Below are 19,400 nucleotides of genomic sequence, written 5' to 3'. Positions count from 1 at the left end.
GGCGGAGGTGAGCACTGCTCAGGGCTCGTTCTTCGAAGTCCTCCATGAAAAAATTCGCTATTGCTGGTGACAGTGGCGAACCCATAGCTGTTCCATCAGTCATTTCATAATAATTTCCACTGTATAAATAATAAGTGGTCGTCAAGGTATGCCGGAACAACTTCAAAATTTCTGAGGAGAAATGAGCAGCCAACAGTTGTAATGTATCATCCACAGGTACTTTGGTGAACAGAGAAACCACGTCGAGGCTGACCATGATATCACTTTGGCCTATCTTCATCTGTTTTTTGATATCAACAAACATTTTTGAATTTTTAATATGATGTGGGCAGTGACCAACTATAGGCGCCAACAATTTAGTTAAGTGCTTTGCAAGCTTGTACGTAGGAGAGCCAATAGCGCTAACAATCGGTCTCAATGGGACGTTCTCCTTATGAACCTTTGGCAAACCGTACAGTCTTGGTGGCCTAGGTGCTCTCGGCCGTAAGTTCTTCACCAGTTCGTCGGAGAGACCAGAGTTTTTTTAGTAGCTCCCTTGTCTTCCTGCTGAGTGCCGATGTGGGATCCCGTCTGAGAATCCGGTATGTGCTGTCCTCCAGTAATAATCCAACTTTCTTGTGGTAATCTGTAGCTTTGAGGATTACCATGGCGTTCCCCTTGTCAGCAGGTAAAACAACTAGATCTTCATCCTTCTGCAACAATTTCAGTCCTTGTCTCTCTTCTCTGCTGATGTTTGACTTAGGCGGCTTGGATGTCGCTAAAATCCGGCTAGTAGCAAGCCTTACGTCATCCGCTGCTTCTTGAGGAAGATGACGAACTGCTTGTTCCACTCCACTAATGATCTCAACCACCGGTAACATTACAACTGTTGGCTGCTCATTTCTCCTCGGAAATTTTGAAGTTGTTCTGGCATACCTTGACGACCACTTATTTTTTATACAGTGGAAATTATTATGAAATGACTGATGGAACAGCCATGGGTTCGCCACTGTCACCAGCAATAGCGAATTTTTTCATGGAGGACTTCGAAGAACGAGCCCTGAGCAGTGCTCACCTCCGCCCATCATGCTTCTACAGATACGTCGACGATACTTTTTTAATCTGGCCACACGGCAGCGACACGCTGCAGCAGTTCGTCGAACATCTGAATGGTGTACATCCAAACATAAAATTTACATTGGAGGTAGAGAAGGAAGGGAAGTTACCTTTTTTAGATGTGTTGGTAGAGCGAAAGCCGGATGGACGACTGGGCCATTCTGTGTACAGGAAGCCAATCCATACAGGCTTATATCTGCATAGCCATAGCTTCCATCATCCGTCTCAGAAGAGAGCTATGCTGAATACTTTAGTACACAGAGCCAGGACTATTTCCGACAAGGACCACCTCGGTCCCGAGATTAACCATTTGACGACTGTTTTCAAGAGGAATGGTTATTCTGCCGGTGAAATTAAATCAGTATTGTCCAAGAAAGTAAGACACGATGCCGGCCACATACAAGAAGAGGACCAACACATTGTGCGGCTTCCTTTTTGCGGTGCTACAACGAGCAAGATAGCCAGAGTCCTGAAGAGGCAAGGAATAAAACCAGTTTTCCGACCACCTAGGAAAATTAAGGAAATGTTGAGACCAGTCAAAGATAGTCTCGGCTTAAGAGTGCCGGGAATTTATACTATTCCTTGCGAATGCGGCAAGAATTACGTGGGCCAGTCTGTAAGAACCGTTGCCGACCGCTGCATCGAGCACCAACGCCACCTGAAATACAGGTATTTGGAAAAATCAGCGGTGGCTGAACATAGCCTGCTTAACAAGCATAAGATTTTATTTGAAGAAACCAGAGTAATAGCCCACACATCGAATTACTGGGACTCTGTGATCCGGGAAGCAGTCGAAATTAGACTTAGCGATAATAACTTTAATAGAGACAACGGCTATGCACTTAGCAACACTTGGAAGAGTGCACTGGATAAAGAAAAATCGCAGAGAAAAACTTCTCGCGCTTTACCTCCTGATTCAAGGGATGGCGCTGCAAGCAACACGGGATAGCAACTACATCTATGGAAGTAGAGGGCACCACTTCACTACGCGCCATATCGCTGACGTATTCCAGCCAATCAGAAGCCGTCCTTTGCTTATAAAAGTGGGAACCTCGCTAGTTCACGACAGTCAGTTTTAGCCCTGACGACGACCATGGAGGTAGTGGTCGAAAGCTTGGAGTTTTATCCTGATTTGATGCGGCATGTACACCGAGAGATTTTTACTCAAGAAATACGTCACGAAAGACTTCGTAGCCAAAAAAACAACTGTTCTTAAAAATAAAAATAGTCAAAACTTACTGCTCTTTTACATTAACCTTATCTCAAAATGTATGCATGAACAGAAAGAAAGAACACTTAAGTTGGAATTAAAAACACTAACAAACAACTGGGTGTGTGAACCACAAGGATGACAATCACTCTTCTCTGTTTGAAGGAGTCTTGATAGAGAGTATGAAAAATATACAAAAACTCAGTGTTATGCTTTGAACATATGAATCTTTGTGAATGCTACACACATTGAGTGATTTGAATTCTCTCCCCAAACACAAGTAGTTTTTCACTGAATCAGTTTTCCTGTTACATGTGTATTTTCTGTTATCCATCAAAAGTCAATCATGATTAAAATGTGGCCATTTTCTTTTACCTTTAAGGGTGAGAGAGTTATAAGTATGGAATTGATTTCCAAGGACATTTCTTTTCTCTCCATATTGGACCTAATCATGAACACTTCATAGACATACATTCCGTGAAATAAATCAGTTGGCGTGTATCGGATTTTACATTGAATAAACTTTCCTGTTTTCTTTGTAGTTGTATAATATCTGTTTTTCTGTCTGCTTTCAATATTAATTTCTTTTTATGATATACTGATTGACTACTAAGCTGTCATTACACAGTAATTAGCAGAAATCTCACTTTCCTCTTTCATAATCCCTTTCTTCTAGTCTTTACCTTAGTTTCGTCAGGGGACTGAACTTCGAATTTTCAAAATCTTATGTCACTTACATGGCCTATGTATCCCAACCACTTGTCTTTTTTTTTCTAACTACATTTCATTGTAGTCCAGTCTTTCCATTCTACTAACTGTTTATTACTTTTGTACCTGTTTTATAATGTCACCATTCTGATTAACTCCAGCACTGATTGGCATGGACTGTGGGGAAGTGAATTTGATGTATCAAATAAATTGAAAAGGAGGAATGTAGAAATATAAGGAAATACTATGTCGGCAATATATTTCACATAACATTGTAGGTATAAACAATATTATGGAAATAGGTACCTCAGCATTTGTGTACTAATAATTTTATGGCAACTCTATCTCTCTATTATCTTATCTATCTGTATACAGTGTGCTGGCTGTGTACTAGATAACTGTTTCTCTTGTGGAGTTCCAGGCTAACAGCTGTTACTAAATTTGCTGTGAGCATCAGTTGCTCTTCTCATCTCCTATTTAAAATGATGTTTGGTTACCAAATTTTAGTTTGTATATGATGTAACTAATTATAAAAATTGCTGTTAATAAATTTATCATTAATAAAATTATTATACCTTGGAATTTATTGTGGATTTAAATTTACAGCATTGTACGAGCATTAGGTCCCTGTGTGAAAGCCAGTGATAGTTTACGTTCACTTCTGTCACGGCTCTTCTTAATCACATCACTTGGTTGTGCATCAGCTCCTGAAGATCGAACTCTTGCCTCGATGGTGTTTCGTGTGACAAATGTTGAAACTGGTCGTGTAATTTACCCAAATTGTGAAGTCATACGCAAGAGTGTGATATTTTCCACTCGGGAACATTTACTCAGGTATGTCCTGCAATTATATGACTTTTGTTAGAAAGGAAATCATCAATATAGCTTCAAATAGGTGTCTCACAGACATCTTTCTTCATATTTTTCTTTCCATGTTACTACATATTTTTAAACCGAATATTGCACTACACTAATTTTTACCCCTGCTATGGAATGGGCACATAAAATTTCACTTAAAAATAATGTGGTTTGTAATGAGAAACAAACCAGCATCTTATGTCAATGTTGAATGTCGCAAGAAGCATACATTGAGCACTGTTTGTTTGCCCTGACTCCATCTACACCTAGCAAAAATGAAATTGAAAATATCTGCTGAAATGCTTGAGAAAACACACCTAATGCTTTTAGCAGACACACTTGGTATATATGGATGCTTATGCGTGCCTTCCAGTGCATCTGGAGTGAATTCAACTAAACTTTTTAAAAATGTGACGCATGATTCAAATTCCATGTGGTTAAGACCCTCCTCTTTGTAAGAGTGACCTAGGAAAGCACTTGTATGCAGACAAGGAGAAATTTAAACCAAATTTAATATAATATGATTTACTATTTAAATTTGTGTATTTGTGTGTGTGTGTGTGTGTGTGTGTGTGTGTGTGTGTGTGTGTGTGAATCACTGCTGACTCTTCTTTACTTTAACATATTCTGACAATAAATTATAACTGCTATTAATCTAGTCACTCTGATAATTATAGCAATTACTTCTTTGTTAGATTGAATATGTGAATGTCTATTAGGAGACAAACAGCTAGTTTGAAAGAAGCCACTGCTCTGTGCGTTAAACAGTCTGCTGGTGTTTTGTATAATACTTCAAACAAAGTATTTACTCTATACAGATCACTGTCTGTACTTTTCTCAGCTCTACATACACTGTACACTTTTTCGATTTTGAATGCAAAGTTACCCCACTTTCACGTTTTCCATTTGTACGTTTTCGCACTTTTACGCTATTATTTTTACTCCTCTACAGTCATTTTTGTCGCACTTATGCATTGTAAAGACTAAGAAATCATCTTTAAATGTTTCATATACGGTTTGGCCAGTGATTGTTGGTTTGCTGTTGGCATGCAAAGTCACAGTTATCATTGTGAGCCTTAGCTCAGTACACATGGTGACACTGTTGTTGTTGACCTTGTGGCAGTCGGTTTCGGATCACTTGGCGGAACATTGTTCACATTGCTCCCAATAGTGGCCTTCACACGATGCCACTCAGGGGTGCTGTTGACCAGCCAAGCAGTGGGTAGTCCCTTATGAACAGTCAGCATGAGATGTCAGTAAAAACAGCAGCAGTAGTGGCAGCATCAAAGTTGCTCAAAGCAACAGCTCCATCTGTTCTCACTGGCGGCATGACATGTCGTTTCATGTGAATGCCTAAGCGCTGCAGAGTAGCACTTCTCAATGGCGTCGTGTAATGGGGCCCCGAGAAGAGAAAATACAGCCTACAATCCAACAATTGCACAATACATACCTGTGACACTTGACAGTAGTGTAAGCAGGTGGAGAGCACACTGAGTGGAACTAGGAGTGTTTTTGCAAGGGGTGAACTCAATTTTTTTGTGTGTAGTTTCCAATTTTCATGCATGCAAAAATGATGAGTTCGTAACAAAATAAAAGATGTCTTTCCATGCAGGAGATAGTAAACATAATTGAAGAAAAGCAAAGAAGTCCTAGAGAACCTAAAGTAAGCATCGCAAAGTGTCTCAAAATCCCACATTCTGCCTTAACTTCCATACTGGCCAATGAAGCGCCATACTGGCCAATGAAGTGCAGATACAGTCAGCTACTTCAAAAACTGGGCCAAATGGTGAGAAATGCATGCATACCCTGGGTGGAGAGTTTACAGACATGGAAAAATGTTTACAGACTTGGTTTCAGCAACAGCATGCGGCCAATGTACATGTTTCAGGTGCAATACTGAAAAAAAAAAGGATTCAGAATTTGCAAAAAAGTTAATTGTTGAAGACTTTCATGTTTCTTCTGGTTGGTTACAACACTTCAAAGTAAGATGTGGCATTACTGGCTGCAGAATTTGTGGGGAGGCGAACAGCGTGAATACTGTCACCGTAGAATGTTGGCAAAAGTGTGCTCTCCCAAATATAGTTGCAAAATACAGTGTGAAAGATATTTACAACACAGATGAAACATTACTTTTTTTAACTTATTGCTGGAAAATATTGGCATTTAAGGATGATCCCTGCTTTGGGGTAAACACAGATGGCTCTGATAAACTTCGCCCACTGGTGATTGGGAAGTCAGCAAAGCCTCGATGTTTCAAGGGCATAAAGTCGTATCCCACTGAGTACGAGTCAAACAAGAAGGCATGGATGACTGCAAACCTCTTCAGGAGTTACTTCGCCAAGCTTCATGCTTAGGTGCATTGTGAGAAGAGGAAAATACTTTTGCTTCTAGACAATTGTTTGTCTCGTTCTCTGGCACTACAGTTCAGCAACAGAGAACTGCCATTTTTTCAGCAAATTCCAGGAGCCCTGTTCAACTTCTGGGTTTGGGCATCATTGATGTCATAAAAGCAAAGTACAGGAAAATGCTGGTTCAACATGTCATCACACATGTCGACAAAGGGAAGGAAATCCTAAACTGGGAGTATTGCAGGTAAACCAAAGAAATGCATTGTATGTTAGGGAATTCTTTACACATACACTACATATGTATAGCACTCCCTGTCAGTTCCCTCTGAACTTCACTAAACCATGTTGCTTTTCAATTTATTTTTCTTATCTAGGCAATGCAATAAAAAGGGACTGCTTGGGATCAATTGAAGCCAAACACAATACACAAGTGCTTTCGAAAAGATGGAAAGATGAAACTCAAGCTGGCTGCAAAAAATGTTGAACATCTTGATGTAGATTTCGATATACCAGAAGACAATGACTGGCCTTGTATTTAAAATGGAACTGATTTTGGATAATTTTGTTGATTGTGATGCTGATACTGCCATGTGTTGTGTACAAAATGAGGCTGAAATAATTAAAGAAATAGTGCCAGTATCAGCTGAAATAAATAGTTCTGAGGAATCCAAAGAATCGGTATCATCCCCCTTCAAAAACATATAAACAAGGTTTTACTGGACACACATCAAAGTTTGGCAGAATTTACACACTGGGATCCAAATAATTTAGTAAATTGTAAGAGTTGCTAAAGAGTTATTCTTTTATTTTGTCTTTGAATATCCCCAGATTTCAGTTTCCTGCAAACTAAACTGGGAGCATCTCACTTACCAAACTATGACGAAATTAAGCTCAGCAGCTTTTACATTAGGGATGCTCCCTTATATTGGTTAGCAAATGGTCATAGAGGTAGTTTGTTTTGCTTAGTACACTCTTATCGTGCCATATGAAATCATCTTCTAGGGAACTCTCTTCTTATTCAAAAATCTTCATTGCTCAGACAAGAGTGATAAGAGTCATGTGTAGAGCAAGTCCAAGAACCTCGTGTCACAAATTATTTAGTCAAAAAACAAAGATGATGTGACTTACCAAACGAAAGCACTGGCAGGTCGATAGACACACAAACATACACACAAAATTCTAGCTTTCGCAACCAATGGTTGCTTCGTCAGGAAAGAGAGAAGGAGAGGGAAAGACGAAAGGATATATGTATATGTGTGGATGGATATGTGTGTGTGTGCGAGTGTATACCCGTCCTTTTTTCCCCCTAAGGTAAGTCTTTCCGCTCCTGGGATTGGAATGACTCCTTACCCTCTCCCTTAAAACCCACATCCTTTCGTCTTTCCCTCTCCTTCCCTCTTTCCTGACGAAGCAACCGTTGGTTGTGAAAGCTAGAATATTGTGTGTATGTTTGTGTGTCTATTGACCTGCCAGCGCTTTCGTTTGGTAAGTCACATCATCTTTGTTTTTAGATATATTTTTCCCACGTGGAATGTTTCCCTTTGTTATATTAAAATTATTTAGTCAGCTAGGAGTAGTTACCACCACCTCTCAATACATTTTTTTCTCTAATATCCTTTGTTATTAAGAACACCACTCTCTTTGAAAACAACTGAGTGGTTTACATGCATGACTGTAGACAAAATACTTTCACTGCTGTGGGGATGTATACACGTCCTGCAACGCTGTACCTCAGGTGATGCAGACATGTATATGTGCACCACTTTGGTTTTCCTTCAGTATTATGAAAGTCTGAATGCATCCAGTTTTCCTACAGTATTATGGAAGTCTCAGTGCATCCTGAGCCACTGACTTCTTACTGCTGCATATTAATTACTTCCATATTTTGGTGAGTAAAAAGTTTCGAGTATTTATTGTACAACGTATGTGCCTCATTGTGTGCTGTCATTTGCAAAAAACCTCATTTCAATATCCTGAATTGTTTGAGATATGATGTTTCTTGTGACCACATGATTCACGATGAGGAAGGATGCAAGTGGGCACATTACGCAATAACTTGAGAATGAAATGAGGTATCCTGCTCTCAATTTTAAATGAAGTTTCGATAACTTACCTACATTCCATTGACTGCAGTATATTAGCTAAAATCAACCATATGCAAAGTTCACGCAATGCATTTTTACCTAGGCAAAATCTTTCAAATTTTGTGCGGTGTTTTACTTAATTTGATTGCAGCACAGTAACTATGGCATATAACAGAAAGAAATTCAGTTCTTCATCTTCTCTTGATAAAGAACTGAATTTCTTTTTGTTATCAAACCATAGGATATGCAAAACTCAAACTTTTTAACCTAATAGTTTTCAAAAAATCAGGTGATAAATATTTCTTATTGGCCAGAATGCCACCTCTCACCATAGGTGCAAGCCTTTGGTGAGTAGTACTGCAATGACAAAAGCTGCCTCGGCATGGAATGCAAAGAGCACATATGTACCAGCGAAAGTGTTAAGAACAGTGTACTCTCCCCTCCAATGGAATGACAGCACCTGCACAGCGGAGTAGGAGATGCTGGCACCTGCTGCATTAAGCAAACCCACTGTTGGTGCTGACAGAGCCCTTACTGCTGAGATAGGTGGTCATTCTCCAGCCTGTGTGACCCCTGGAGCAGATAGGGCTGACAAAGAATGAGGCACTGGGCCAACAGCTGAAGAGAGGGATCCCCACACCTATCCTGGGAGGCATCTCGTTCCAGTGGCATGCCGTGAGTAGAACTTAGGTGCAAATCGTGAGGACACGGAGACCGTGCTGGCTACGAATGACAGCCAGAATCCAGTGAGGATGCCTTCAAAATGCCCTGGCCCAGAATGGTATCCTGGGCGTAAACATTGATGAAACCGTGCTGTTGCAGGACACGTGCCCAGGAGCAAGAGGTTGAACAGTATCTGCATTTTACAGCCTTGCAGGAGCTCAGCAGGGCTCTTGGTTCCAGTTAGTGTAATTCTGTAAGAGCTTAAAAAAAGTGTGAGAGCCTTCTCAGCTGGGAAATCTTCCACATATTTGTGCTTCTGCATCTTAAACCTTCAGACAAGGCATTTCACTTCACTGTGGATGGAAGGGAGATGCTGTGATGTGTTGAATGTCATTGTGTGCTTAAAAGTCTCTGAAAGATTATGCCGTAAACTGAGAAACATTGTCCAAAGCCAGGGTGCAAGATAAAGCTTCTATAGAATTCTTTAACAGGGCCTTGACCTTCGCACCTGCTATCACAGATGGCCAACAAGCAACATAAGAGAAAAAAAGCATCAGTTGCCAATAATCAGAAAAATGTATTTAAATAAAAATACCAGCAAAATCATGGTGAACTGTTTCCCAAGGCTTTGCAGGGATCAGCCATGGTGAAACACTTGCGACAGGAAGTAGCATTCACTGTTCCTGCTGCTGATGATGTGTTTGTCCTTGTCAGCCTGGTTTGCTCTTTTGTGCTGTGGTTACCTTCTGTTCCTCCAGTGTGCTAGGCTCCATGTGTCCATGCTGTCACTAGTGACAACATCACTCCCAGCCTATAATTGGCAGCCCACAATGCGAGAGGCTCTGAAAACTGTGTAATATTCAAAACCTCTTCCAACATAGGGCCCTCAAGCTGAAGGGTACCACAATGCATTTCCTTCTCTGGGGCTGAATGAATGATTCTATCTCTGACCACGTGATTCTGTCTCTGACCACGGCGTGTGCAGAAGACTCCTAAGACTTAGCTGTGATGAACCTAACCTATGACTGAGGTCATGAAGCTTAGCTGCCCAAGCACAATATGATTGCTGCAGCTGTTTGCGACTTGATAGAATTCCACACCTGCAACGGTGACATGTGTATGCTTGTGGTGATGCAGTGATGCTTGTTCCTGCAGAGGAGCTAACTGGGACAGTAACTGATAACATGCAAGGAGGCATCAATTATGAGAAAAGAGCTTTACAGACCATTTTATCGATCAGTCAGAATGCCACAAAAATATTGGCGAAGCTGTTTCTCGTAAGTCTCCTAGTCTTCCGCAGGGTCATCATAAGGTGGGAATGGTGGTGAGTGAACAACCAGCCGTGGAACTTGAGCCAGTGTCATCAACAACCATTACAGCATGGCCATATGCACATGCTTTTGTTGCAGAAGTAACTTGAATCAAGCCTCCATGGAAAAAATTCGGCCCCTCAATTATTGTGTTCCTAGTTATAACACAAGGACGCACACAACCATAAAAGAAATACAAAATTCTCATCATTTTTTTCATTTTCCCTCGTTCCTTAGCCACTTTAAAATTCATGGAGGTCTGTTCCATCTCTGCAAGTAAATAAAAGGCAGTTTGTTTTTTGCCTTACGTGTTTTGCTTCTTTTATTTATGAAGCATCTCCAGTAGTGATTTCCAGTGATTTTAGTCCGTATGTGTGGTCCTGGAAATGTGTTCATTTGGTCCCTATGCTACAGCTGGCTGATTTCCGGCATTTTCTTTCCCACATTTGTTGTAACACATCACTTACACTTTACATTTTGTGATCAACGTGTGTTTAATTTAGTTCCATAGATGGAACACAGTAGTGGCCTGACTTATGTATGCTTTGGGTGATAGATGGAGTAACTTGCAAGTTACTGCAAAAACTAGTCACTAATAAAAATGCAACTCTGACAGAAATGTTAATTAATAAATTACAGATGTATTGAGTTGCTGATTATGATATGAACACACTGCTGGAATTACGTAAACTGTAGTGTGCAGTGAGTAGTAATCTGTTATTGAATATATGTGTAAATATATGTCACATTATCACAATCTTGACATATTCCACATTAAGGGTGTATGAATCTGTAGGACATGCAATAAAGAAACAAATAACTTCACACAATATTCTTAGTGCACAGTTCTGCTTTCTCCAAGAAGCAGGAATGGATCCAACACCAAATCTTGTAGTAGACTGTATTTAATATTTCCCTTCTCAGGATTTAGTTTTATTCCTGTCATATAATTTGCTAATAATGTAATCCTGTGCTTTCTGTTGTTAAAATTAGGCTCCATTGGTGCAAGAGTAAAGCCTTTAATGATGCACCATTTTAGTTTCCCAAGTAGAATTTTATAATCAACAGATCACAATATGTGCCAATAGGGTAATTTGTTTTTGTTCTGTCAAAAATGAGTTCGTAAGATTATATATTGCTTTTGTAATAGATAAAACCCTCAGGGAAGCCAAACTGAGCTTGTTAAAATGTTATTCTAAGGAAAATGGTGCAATGTTCTGTTGTAAGCTACCTTATCAGAAAGTTTTACGTACACAGAAAGGAAAGAAATGCATCTGTAGTTTAGAGGTTATTTGCTTATCATTATTTTTATAAGGGGCTATCACTACTGGCTGAGACATTATCAGAACCCGAAGAGTTACTGCTTTTTAGTGGCTTAATGATTTTTTTAATCTCTGGAATGGATGATTTGACAAAGTGTCATTTAGTGTTGTAGCACGCATTGCCTGTCTAATTAAATGCGTGGATATGCCTCTTGTAATCTTACCCTCCCACACATCACTATTAAAATTCTCTGTCTATAAAAGCTTCAAGAGACATAAGATATACAAAAGGAAAACTTTTTACGTAGCATAATTTTCTCTTCTTGTTGTTGTTGGCTCCAAGTCTTGTTGTGTCTAGGTGTACATTCTTGAGGCTGTAATTTTTATAATGTTGCGGGTTCTTGTTGAACTGAATGACTGATGAAGATTTGACTGTTGCTATGAATATCTTCTTATTTTATCCCATTCTTCTAAATCACACCAACTTTACAGTTTCCATTTCAGAACAATAATTCACATTTTTGTTGACAAGATTAGCGAAAATAAGTGCATTTCCATCAGAGGCATGCCCACAGTACTCCAAATTCTGCGGCACTAACAGTATTCCAAAGAGTTTACAAAGCAAGAGAGTTTACAAACTGTCTTGACAAACAAAGTATCTTCAAATTACATCGTTAGTTATAAATGAGTTTAGAAATAAATTTAATGATTTACGTTAGATTGTGCAATAATAATATGAATTTTAAGTGTACCAGAAATTTCGTAATTTCAAATATTTTTTGAAAGAAGTATAATTTTAACTGTTAGTACATATCGATTGTAACTCCTTAATTTATTTTTATACATTTTAGCGTGAAATATAGTACATCGTATACAAAATCATATGTATTCTTTTAGTGAAACAGCTGATACAATGTTCACATATACAAGAATCAATAGTATACATGGTATCGGTTATTTCTATATATAAAAAAAGGTGATGGTAGAGGAGGGTGACCCATTATACTCTGTTGGACCAGTTTTTGTCTGTGTGTTTTTGAATTTAGTCAGCAATATGCTGAATTTAATATCAGTCAAGAAAGTGAATATCATTTAATTTACCAAGCTTATTCATTTTGTGCCTGTTAATAATGCTACAAATTGGCCTTGCTTTGTTTTTGGAATTTTGTGCATGCTACTAGGTTTTTGCCGTTTGGCTGACAGAGAAGAATTTTGCAGTACTGCTTCAAATGCATTATTAAGTCTTGATTGGAGCTAGCCTTGTGCATTAAATAAAGTTCTCTCCTCCTAGCACAAGGTACTATGATTAAAGTTGTTAGCCACCATTTGTCTTGGCATCCACTATAATTTTACGTTACCTGTTGTAAGGAAAAACTGGATTCGTAGTGACAGAACAGCCCTTGGATAAACTGCTGGTATATAATACAGACATTATATTTCAACAAATAACCATGTTGCCATCAACAGCGGTGCTAATATGGCTGCTATGTGATGTGGGTGATTTTGATCCCCCCCCCCCCACACACACACACACACACCACACCACATCTCCAGTGCAGCACTCCGTTCATGGTCCATGACTGAAGGTCCGTAACAGCCAAGCCTGTAGTGGTATTTTTGGTGATGGGTGCATGGGCAGTACTGCAGCACAGCTATTGGCACTCTACCCACCTTGGAAGTAATTGCGCTATATTTGCTGAATACCTGCAGGAGAATTGTTGCTTCTGTTGTGAAATCAACTTACAGCATTTCTGCAACTTTATGTTACTGTGGGACCGTCAACTGTCAAAACTTATCAGTGGCACAAGACAGAGTGGAAAAAGATGATGCTGATCCTTTTTATTGAAGTGACAATTTTAACAGAAAAGGGAAAGGGCAAAACGGTCTTTATCCCACAGATACCACTCACTTGGACGTATCACTCTCTTAATTTTAAAAGATTACAATTTCCGTTGAGCCTTGGATCCTGTATCACAATCCATAAATTAAGAGGGCGGTCTATTAAGTTACTAAAATGTAAACTTTCACGGCCGGAAATATCATGTCCATTATAATTATCCGGGCTGTTATGCCGTGGTCGGTTGATGAATTCTGAGGTGATTCCCAATGTTTCGTCTCCGACTGCGCGAGACATCTTCAAGGGGGTCCGTAGCTTGATGGAAGGTCCAACACACACACTGGCTCGCTACTGACTGCCGCTAAATTCCGTGTCCGCGCGCCCCCGCGCCGCGGCGTGACGTCACGGTCTATTAAGTACTATTGAGTGTGTTAGAGATCTCCTTGAAGTCTCCAGTTCAGTTGTAGCTGTAAGTTCAGGCTAATCTCGGGAACTACACAGAGATTTTTCTATGGTTTTCACCAATAGGAAGACTAATTTATAAGGAAGGTTTGTGTGTATAATTTATTACTGTTATGCCAGACAAGTCGTCTGCCTGTAGATACATAGAGCTTCTCATGCAAAGCGAGGGCAGGTTGCTAGTAGGTTGTAGGTAACACCAAGGCTTTAAAGGGTGCTTTACTATTGCATCTAGTTGTCACTGTCATTGAGACTTATATTCATCGTTATACTCTGGAAACCAAGCAGCAATCAAAATAATGATTTGCCTTTGCTGAATCTCTCCAAAGAAGGCTGTAAAAGTTATGACGAAAACCTTTTGGAATGCAAACAGTGTCACACCCACAGATTACTTAGAAAAAGGAAAAACCTTTTGCATATGGTACTACAGTGATTAACTGGATTACTTTCACAAGAAACTGAAGGAAATATGTCCCTATTAAGTGAAGATGGAGGTGCTACCTCACCATGACAGCACACCAGCACATTTATGTGGAGCTGTTATTTCCAAATTGCATGAATTGCTGCCTCCTCCTCTCCCCACCCCTGTACCTCCCATATGAGCCAAACCTAGCTGCTGTGATTTCTTCTCCTTTCCAGATATGAAGAAATGACTCACAGGTAAAAGCAATTCTGCCCAAATAAGGTGGTCACCTAGAGGCAAATTTTACGATTGCTTACGAATACCTACAAGAGGAAACCCAAAAGAACTGTTTCAGTTATAAACAACGTATTCACGAATCTTTTTACAAAATTCCTTCAGTCACTTTCAAAGTGCCCTCCATTAGATGTGAGGCACTTGTCAAGCCCTGTTTCCATCTGTTTGAAGCATGCCTGATACTATTCAACTTTGATATCGTCCAGTGCCCTTTGTGAACTTGTTTTTACTGCCTCCACATCATTACAGCACTTCCCGTTTAGCATTTTTTTCATTCATGGGAATAGGAAGAAGTTGCATGGGGCTAGATCTGGTGAATAAGACTGGTCGGGAATGACAGAGCATCCCTTAGATACCAAACATTGGGTTGATCTTAATGCCATGTGCACAAGGGCGTTGTGATGAATGAATCAGTCACCTGATCACCAAAGTTCAGTGCATTTCCTCCTCGCAGATGTCTTAAAACTTCCAAATAAAACAGTCTGGCCGGGGGGTACAAATTCCCAATGCACAATTCCACAAACATCAAAAAAGACAATGATCATCATCTTCACATTTACATTCGACTTCACTTGTCTTTGCCTTTTTTGCTCTGGGAGAATTGGGAGCCCTCCATTGGCTTGACACTTGCTTGATTTCTCGGTCATACCTGTAACACTGCATCAGATTTCAAGTCTTGCCATACATTCATGTGCATGGTTTTTTGCTCCTAAGTGAGAAGATGTGGAACTAATTTAGCAGTGCAACTCGTGTGCAGATCCTCACTCTAAATTTGCTGGTACAACCTCCAACTCATGTCCATCACTTTTGAAATTTGATCCGTTGTGAAACGACAAGCCTCGTTGATTTTTTGTAGGATTTTTTCAATGTTTTCATCATTTTGTGAGGTTACAGGGCATCCAGAATGAGGTTGCTCTTCAACAGTCGTCTCACAATGTTTCGAGTGCCCAAACCAGTCGAAAACTTGTGTGTAGCTCATAGCATCCTCCTGGAAAGCCCCTTGAAGCATTTGGTGAGTAAAAAGCCTCTTTAAATATTTGGCGACTCTCCATTGTCGATTTTTTAAGCAGGTAATGAAATTTCGGAAACACTCTTTTGTTCTTTCAAAGAACAAAGACACGCCAAAGATAAGAGGAACACAACACTACGCTCACACATTGACCTACACTAACTTTGTCTGCACAGTTGTAGACGGTCTCTACTAACCCTAACTAGTGGGAGATCTCTGTAGTACATCTACAAATGGCAGCACCATGTGCCAATATGAGAGCCAACAGTGTTGGCTCCTGAGTATACATTCTAACAACAACAACAATAATAATAATAATAATATGCATGATTTATCTGACAAAAGGAAAAAAATTTGTTGTTTTGTCCATAATTAAGTATAATTTTTTGCAATAATGAAATAATATGTAAGCTTTTGCAGCTCTCCATGTTGTATTTTTGTGCAAGTGGGAGTTTTCATACTTTTCCATTTTTTTTGGACAAATGTACAAGATCCCTAACAGATGTATTAGTTTATGAATTTACGTCTGGCCTGAAAATCAGATATTCTTACACTGCACCCACACAACAACTTGTGCTAACTGTACACCTCCTTGCTAGATGTTCGCTTGTAGTCACTCTTATTTGATTTCGTCACTCATCAAAGGATATGTTCTCGGAGGCCCTAATTCCTTTGTGGCTATCTTTTCCTGGGAACTTACTTTTCTGTTCACGGAATGAGATTTTGACTCTGCAGCAGTGTGTGCGCTGGCCTGGAAGTTCCTGGCAGATAAAGCTGTGTGTAGGACTGAGACTCAAAGTCAGGACCTTTGCCTTTCACAGGCAAGTGCCCCACCAATTGAGCTACCCAAGCATGACTCACAACCCATTCTCACAGCTTTACTTTTCTGTTAGCACGTAAAATAGCTTCAATATAGTTCATGTGTACACTGCACACAAAAGCCAATTCCCGCACAGTAAACAACCAACTATAAACACAAAATGCCTTTTGTGGAAATGATGAAACTCTAGTAGTAATGTGTACCAACATGGTCACTTGACTAGAATACAAATCGTGCTGAGATCCATAAGAGCCTAAAGCACACTGCCGTCAATCTCATATTTAAGTGAATATCAGAGTGATATAGTTTTTATGAATTTTAAATATATAGTGTGGGCCTACAGCACGGATAAACCTGACTCACCATATAATCAACAGGTTTAAGAAGCATGAATAAATGCTCCAATCTCACAATCGACAGAGATGTGCTTTAGGCCTTTATGATTCTCAGTGCCTCAAATGGATTATTGTATGATACAAGTAATAACTTAATTACAACTCATTCAGAAACCCATGAGATAGGTCTACTGTCAGTACAACTTTAACATATACTGACGCCTGATCTAATTTTACTACAGTGTATAGTGAGTGAATTAGCATATCTCAGGAGTGTGCTGTCATCTATCAGAATTAATGCTGAGTGAACAGAGATAAAAATCTGCTGCAGTGTGCTGCCACCTGGTGGCACTGATGTAAACTTCTAGTTGAGTGGCAAGGGCTAGCTGTGCATATCATGAACCACATTTTTTTTTTTTTTTTTATCAAATCCATATGTATTTGGACCATAAGGCAATTACATCACATGATTTACACATGTCTAAAAGCTCCTTAAAATGTGCAAAACTGAAGGTGTGCTTCCGACCCTGATGTCAGGTTTCATGGAGTCTAATGGAGCAGTAGCACAGAAGATTTAAGTGCCATATCTTTCAGATTGCAGCCTCTGTGTTACGTTTAACAGCTTTCAAAGAAAAATAACCAATAAATCCGCAAGGTGTCGAAATTTAGGATGTTGTCGTGCTCTTGTGCCTAACGCAGCAGCCACCACTGAGTGCCAGCATTATCAGTCAATTTTACTCTTGTCACAACTGATACCAGTCAAGTCACACTCTTCACACATACTCAGTTGACAGACTACTGTACTGCTGAATTATTCACTTAACTATACTCTGCAATTTGCTGTTTTGTCTTTGCTTTTTTATTACTGAATTCCTTTTAATTTTAAAGTTACAGTGTAGTTTTATACAATTTATTAATTTCTGATGAAGAAGTGATAGGGGGTTCTGAAACACTAAAAATGGCTACAAATCAAATGAGAGAATGTGTTGCGTGCATAATCGAACAGAAACTAAATGACTGCAAAAAAGGTAACTGACAAAGATGATTCAGTTACTAACTTAGCCTCTGAAATGGGTATTGGAGAGACAACCATTAGAGACTGGAAAAAGAACCAGAAATATCTTGAAGCTTTTTCACTAACCGGAGATAGTGTAAAAACTAGAAAATCAGTGAGCTCTCGGATGGCACTGTGTGGGTTTGGTTTTGTCAGGAAAGATGTAAGAGGATCCCACTTTCAAGCCCCATCGTAAAAGAAAATGCTGTTCAGTTGCACCAAAACTGCGGAGGGAGGAAGACAAGTGCCAAGAAAATGAAGGTTGTCTTCACTGGCGAAAAAACTGTCACAGCATTAGGCAAGTTGCTATTTCAGGTGAGAAACTTTCCACTGATGATGATGCAGGTAGGATGTTCGTTGAAAAATTTGAAAAAATTGTCTCAGAAAATAAACAGGTAGCTGATCAATTATACAACAGATGGGACTAAAGTATAAAATGGTCCCTCGATAAACCCTTGCCTCAAAGAATGAAACAGTCAGAGGCATGGAACTAGCAAAGGACAGGCTGAACATGCAGCAACTCATAAGTGGTGACCATAAATTGCTCTTATTTGAAATAGGCAACTGTAAGAAACCAAGAGCCTTCGAAAATGTAAATATGTCAGCACTTCTTGTTCATTATGCTCAAAAAACTGCTTGAATGAATGGTAATTTGTTTAAAGAACGGCCCTTTGCTGCGTTTGTTCCAGATGTTAAAAAATACTAGAAAATGTCCATTGAGTCTGAAGTTCAAGAAGGTGCTGTTAAAGTTCTGTTTTTGCCTCCCCCCCTCCCCCTCCATACACAGACACACACATACACATAGATGCATGCCCCATGTAACTTCAGTAATCCAACCATTGGACCAGAGGGTTACAGAGCTGTTAAAACAACATTACAGGAGGAAATATGTCAGCACTTTGTTAGAGAAACCAGAAGAGGCTTGTCTTCTTTTTGAAGCAGCTATGCAGTTTACTCAATTGTTCAAGGTTGGGAGGAACTTAAGAAAAATCATGGAAGAAGGTTTGTCTTAACCTAAACCAAGTGCAGGAATTTCCTGAAAGTAATGAATCAGACACTGCAGATTTATTCACTGATCTGCAAGCTCTTCAGAATGACATTCATCCTGCTGATGTAAAGAAATGGCTAGCAGAAAGTGATATTGCTGCTGTAACCAATTAAGAACTTGAATATGTTCAATCTTGTTTTGCAACAGTATAGTGTTGAGTAAGAGGAGTCAGATGATGAAGGAAAGGAAGAAGATGAAAAGATCAGCCACTGTGCATTACAGGAGATGTTCAAGGCTGCCTTCAAGTATGTGGAACAGTAAACAAATGCCATGGTTATGGATAGTTTACTTGTGCTTTACTTAAAAACCTTGCTAGCTCTGTATAAGGCCATAACTCTCAAATTAGTTTTCGCAGTTATACTTTATTTATTGGGCATGATGTTACCCGGTGGCTCTGTGGTAAATTGCCAGACTGCAAATCCAAAGGTCTCAGATTTTATTCCTGGTCACTCCTAAGATATGTATCTTCCACTTACACAGCTTTCACCTCTGGCAATGTTTGTTGAAGTGAAAAATGCCCAGTTACAGAATGGTTTGGAATCCACATTAAACTGTAGGTCCCCCTATAATTGGCTGCATAAGTCAGTTTGAGGGTGGAGAAAG

General features: G+C 39.6%; 1 protein-coding gene across 2 annotated transcripts in view; it reads left to right on the top strand.

Moving 5' to 3' along the window:
* Window positions 1–19,400, top strand: part of LOC126262735 (fanconi-associated nuclease 1-like) — a 151,858-nt gene that overhangs the window by 75,873 nt on the left and 56,585 nt on the right. For both annotated transcript variants that reach the window (XM_049959543.1, XM_049959542.1), the window contains one exon: window positions 3,620–3,847. In XM_049959543.1, the coding sequence (XP_049815500.1) occupies window positions 3,620–3,847 (228 nt within the window). The remainder of the gene's footprint in view (window positions 1–3,619; window positions 3,848–19,400) is intronic.

Source organism: Schistocerca nitens, chromosome 6, assembly GCF_023898315.1.
Source record: "Schistocerca nitens isolate TAMUIC-IGC-003100 chromosome 6, iqSchNite1.1, whole genome shotgun sequence".
Lineage (NCBI taxonomy): Eukaryota > Metazoa > Arthropoda > Insecta > Orthoptera > Acrididae > Schistocerca > Schistocerca nitens.
This window is presented reverse-complemented; position numbering and strand designations above follow the sequence as displayed.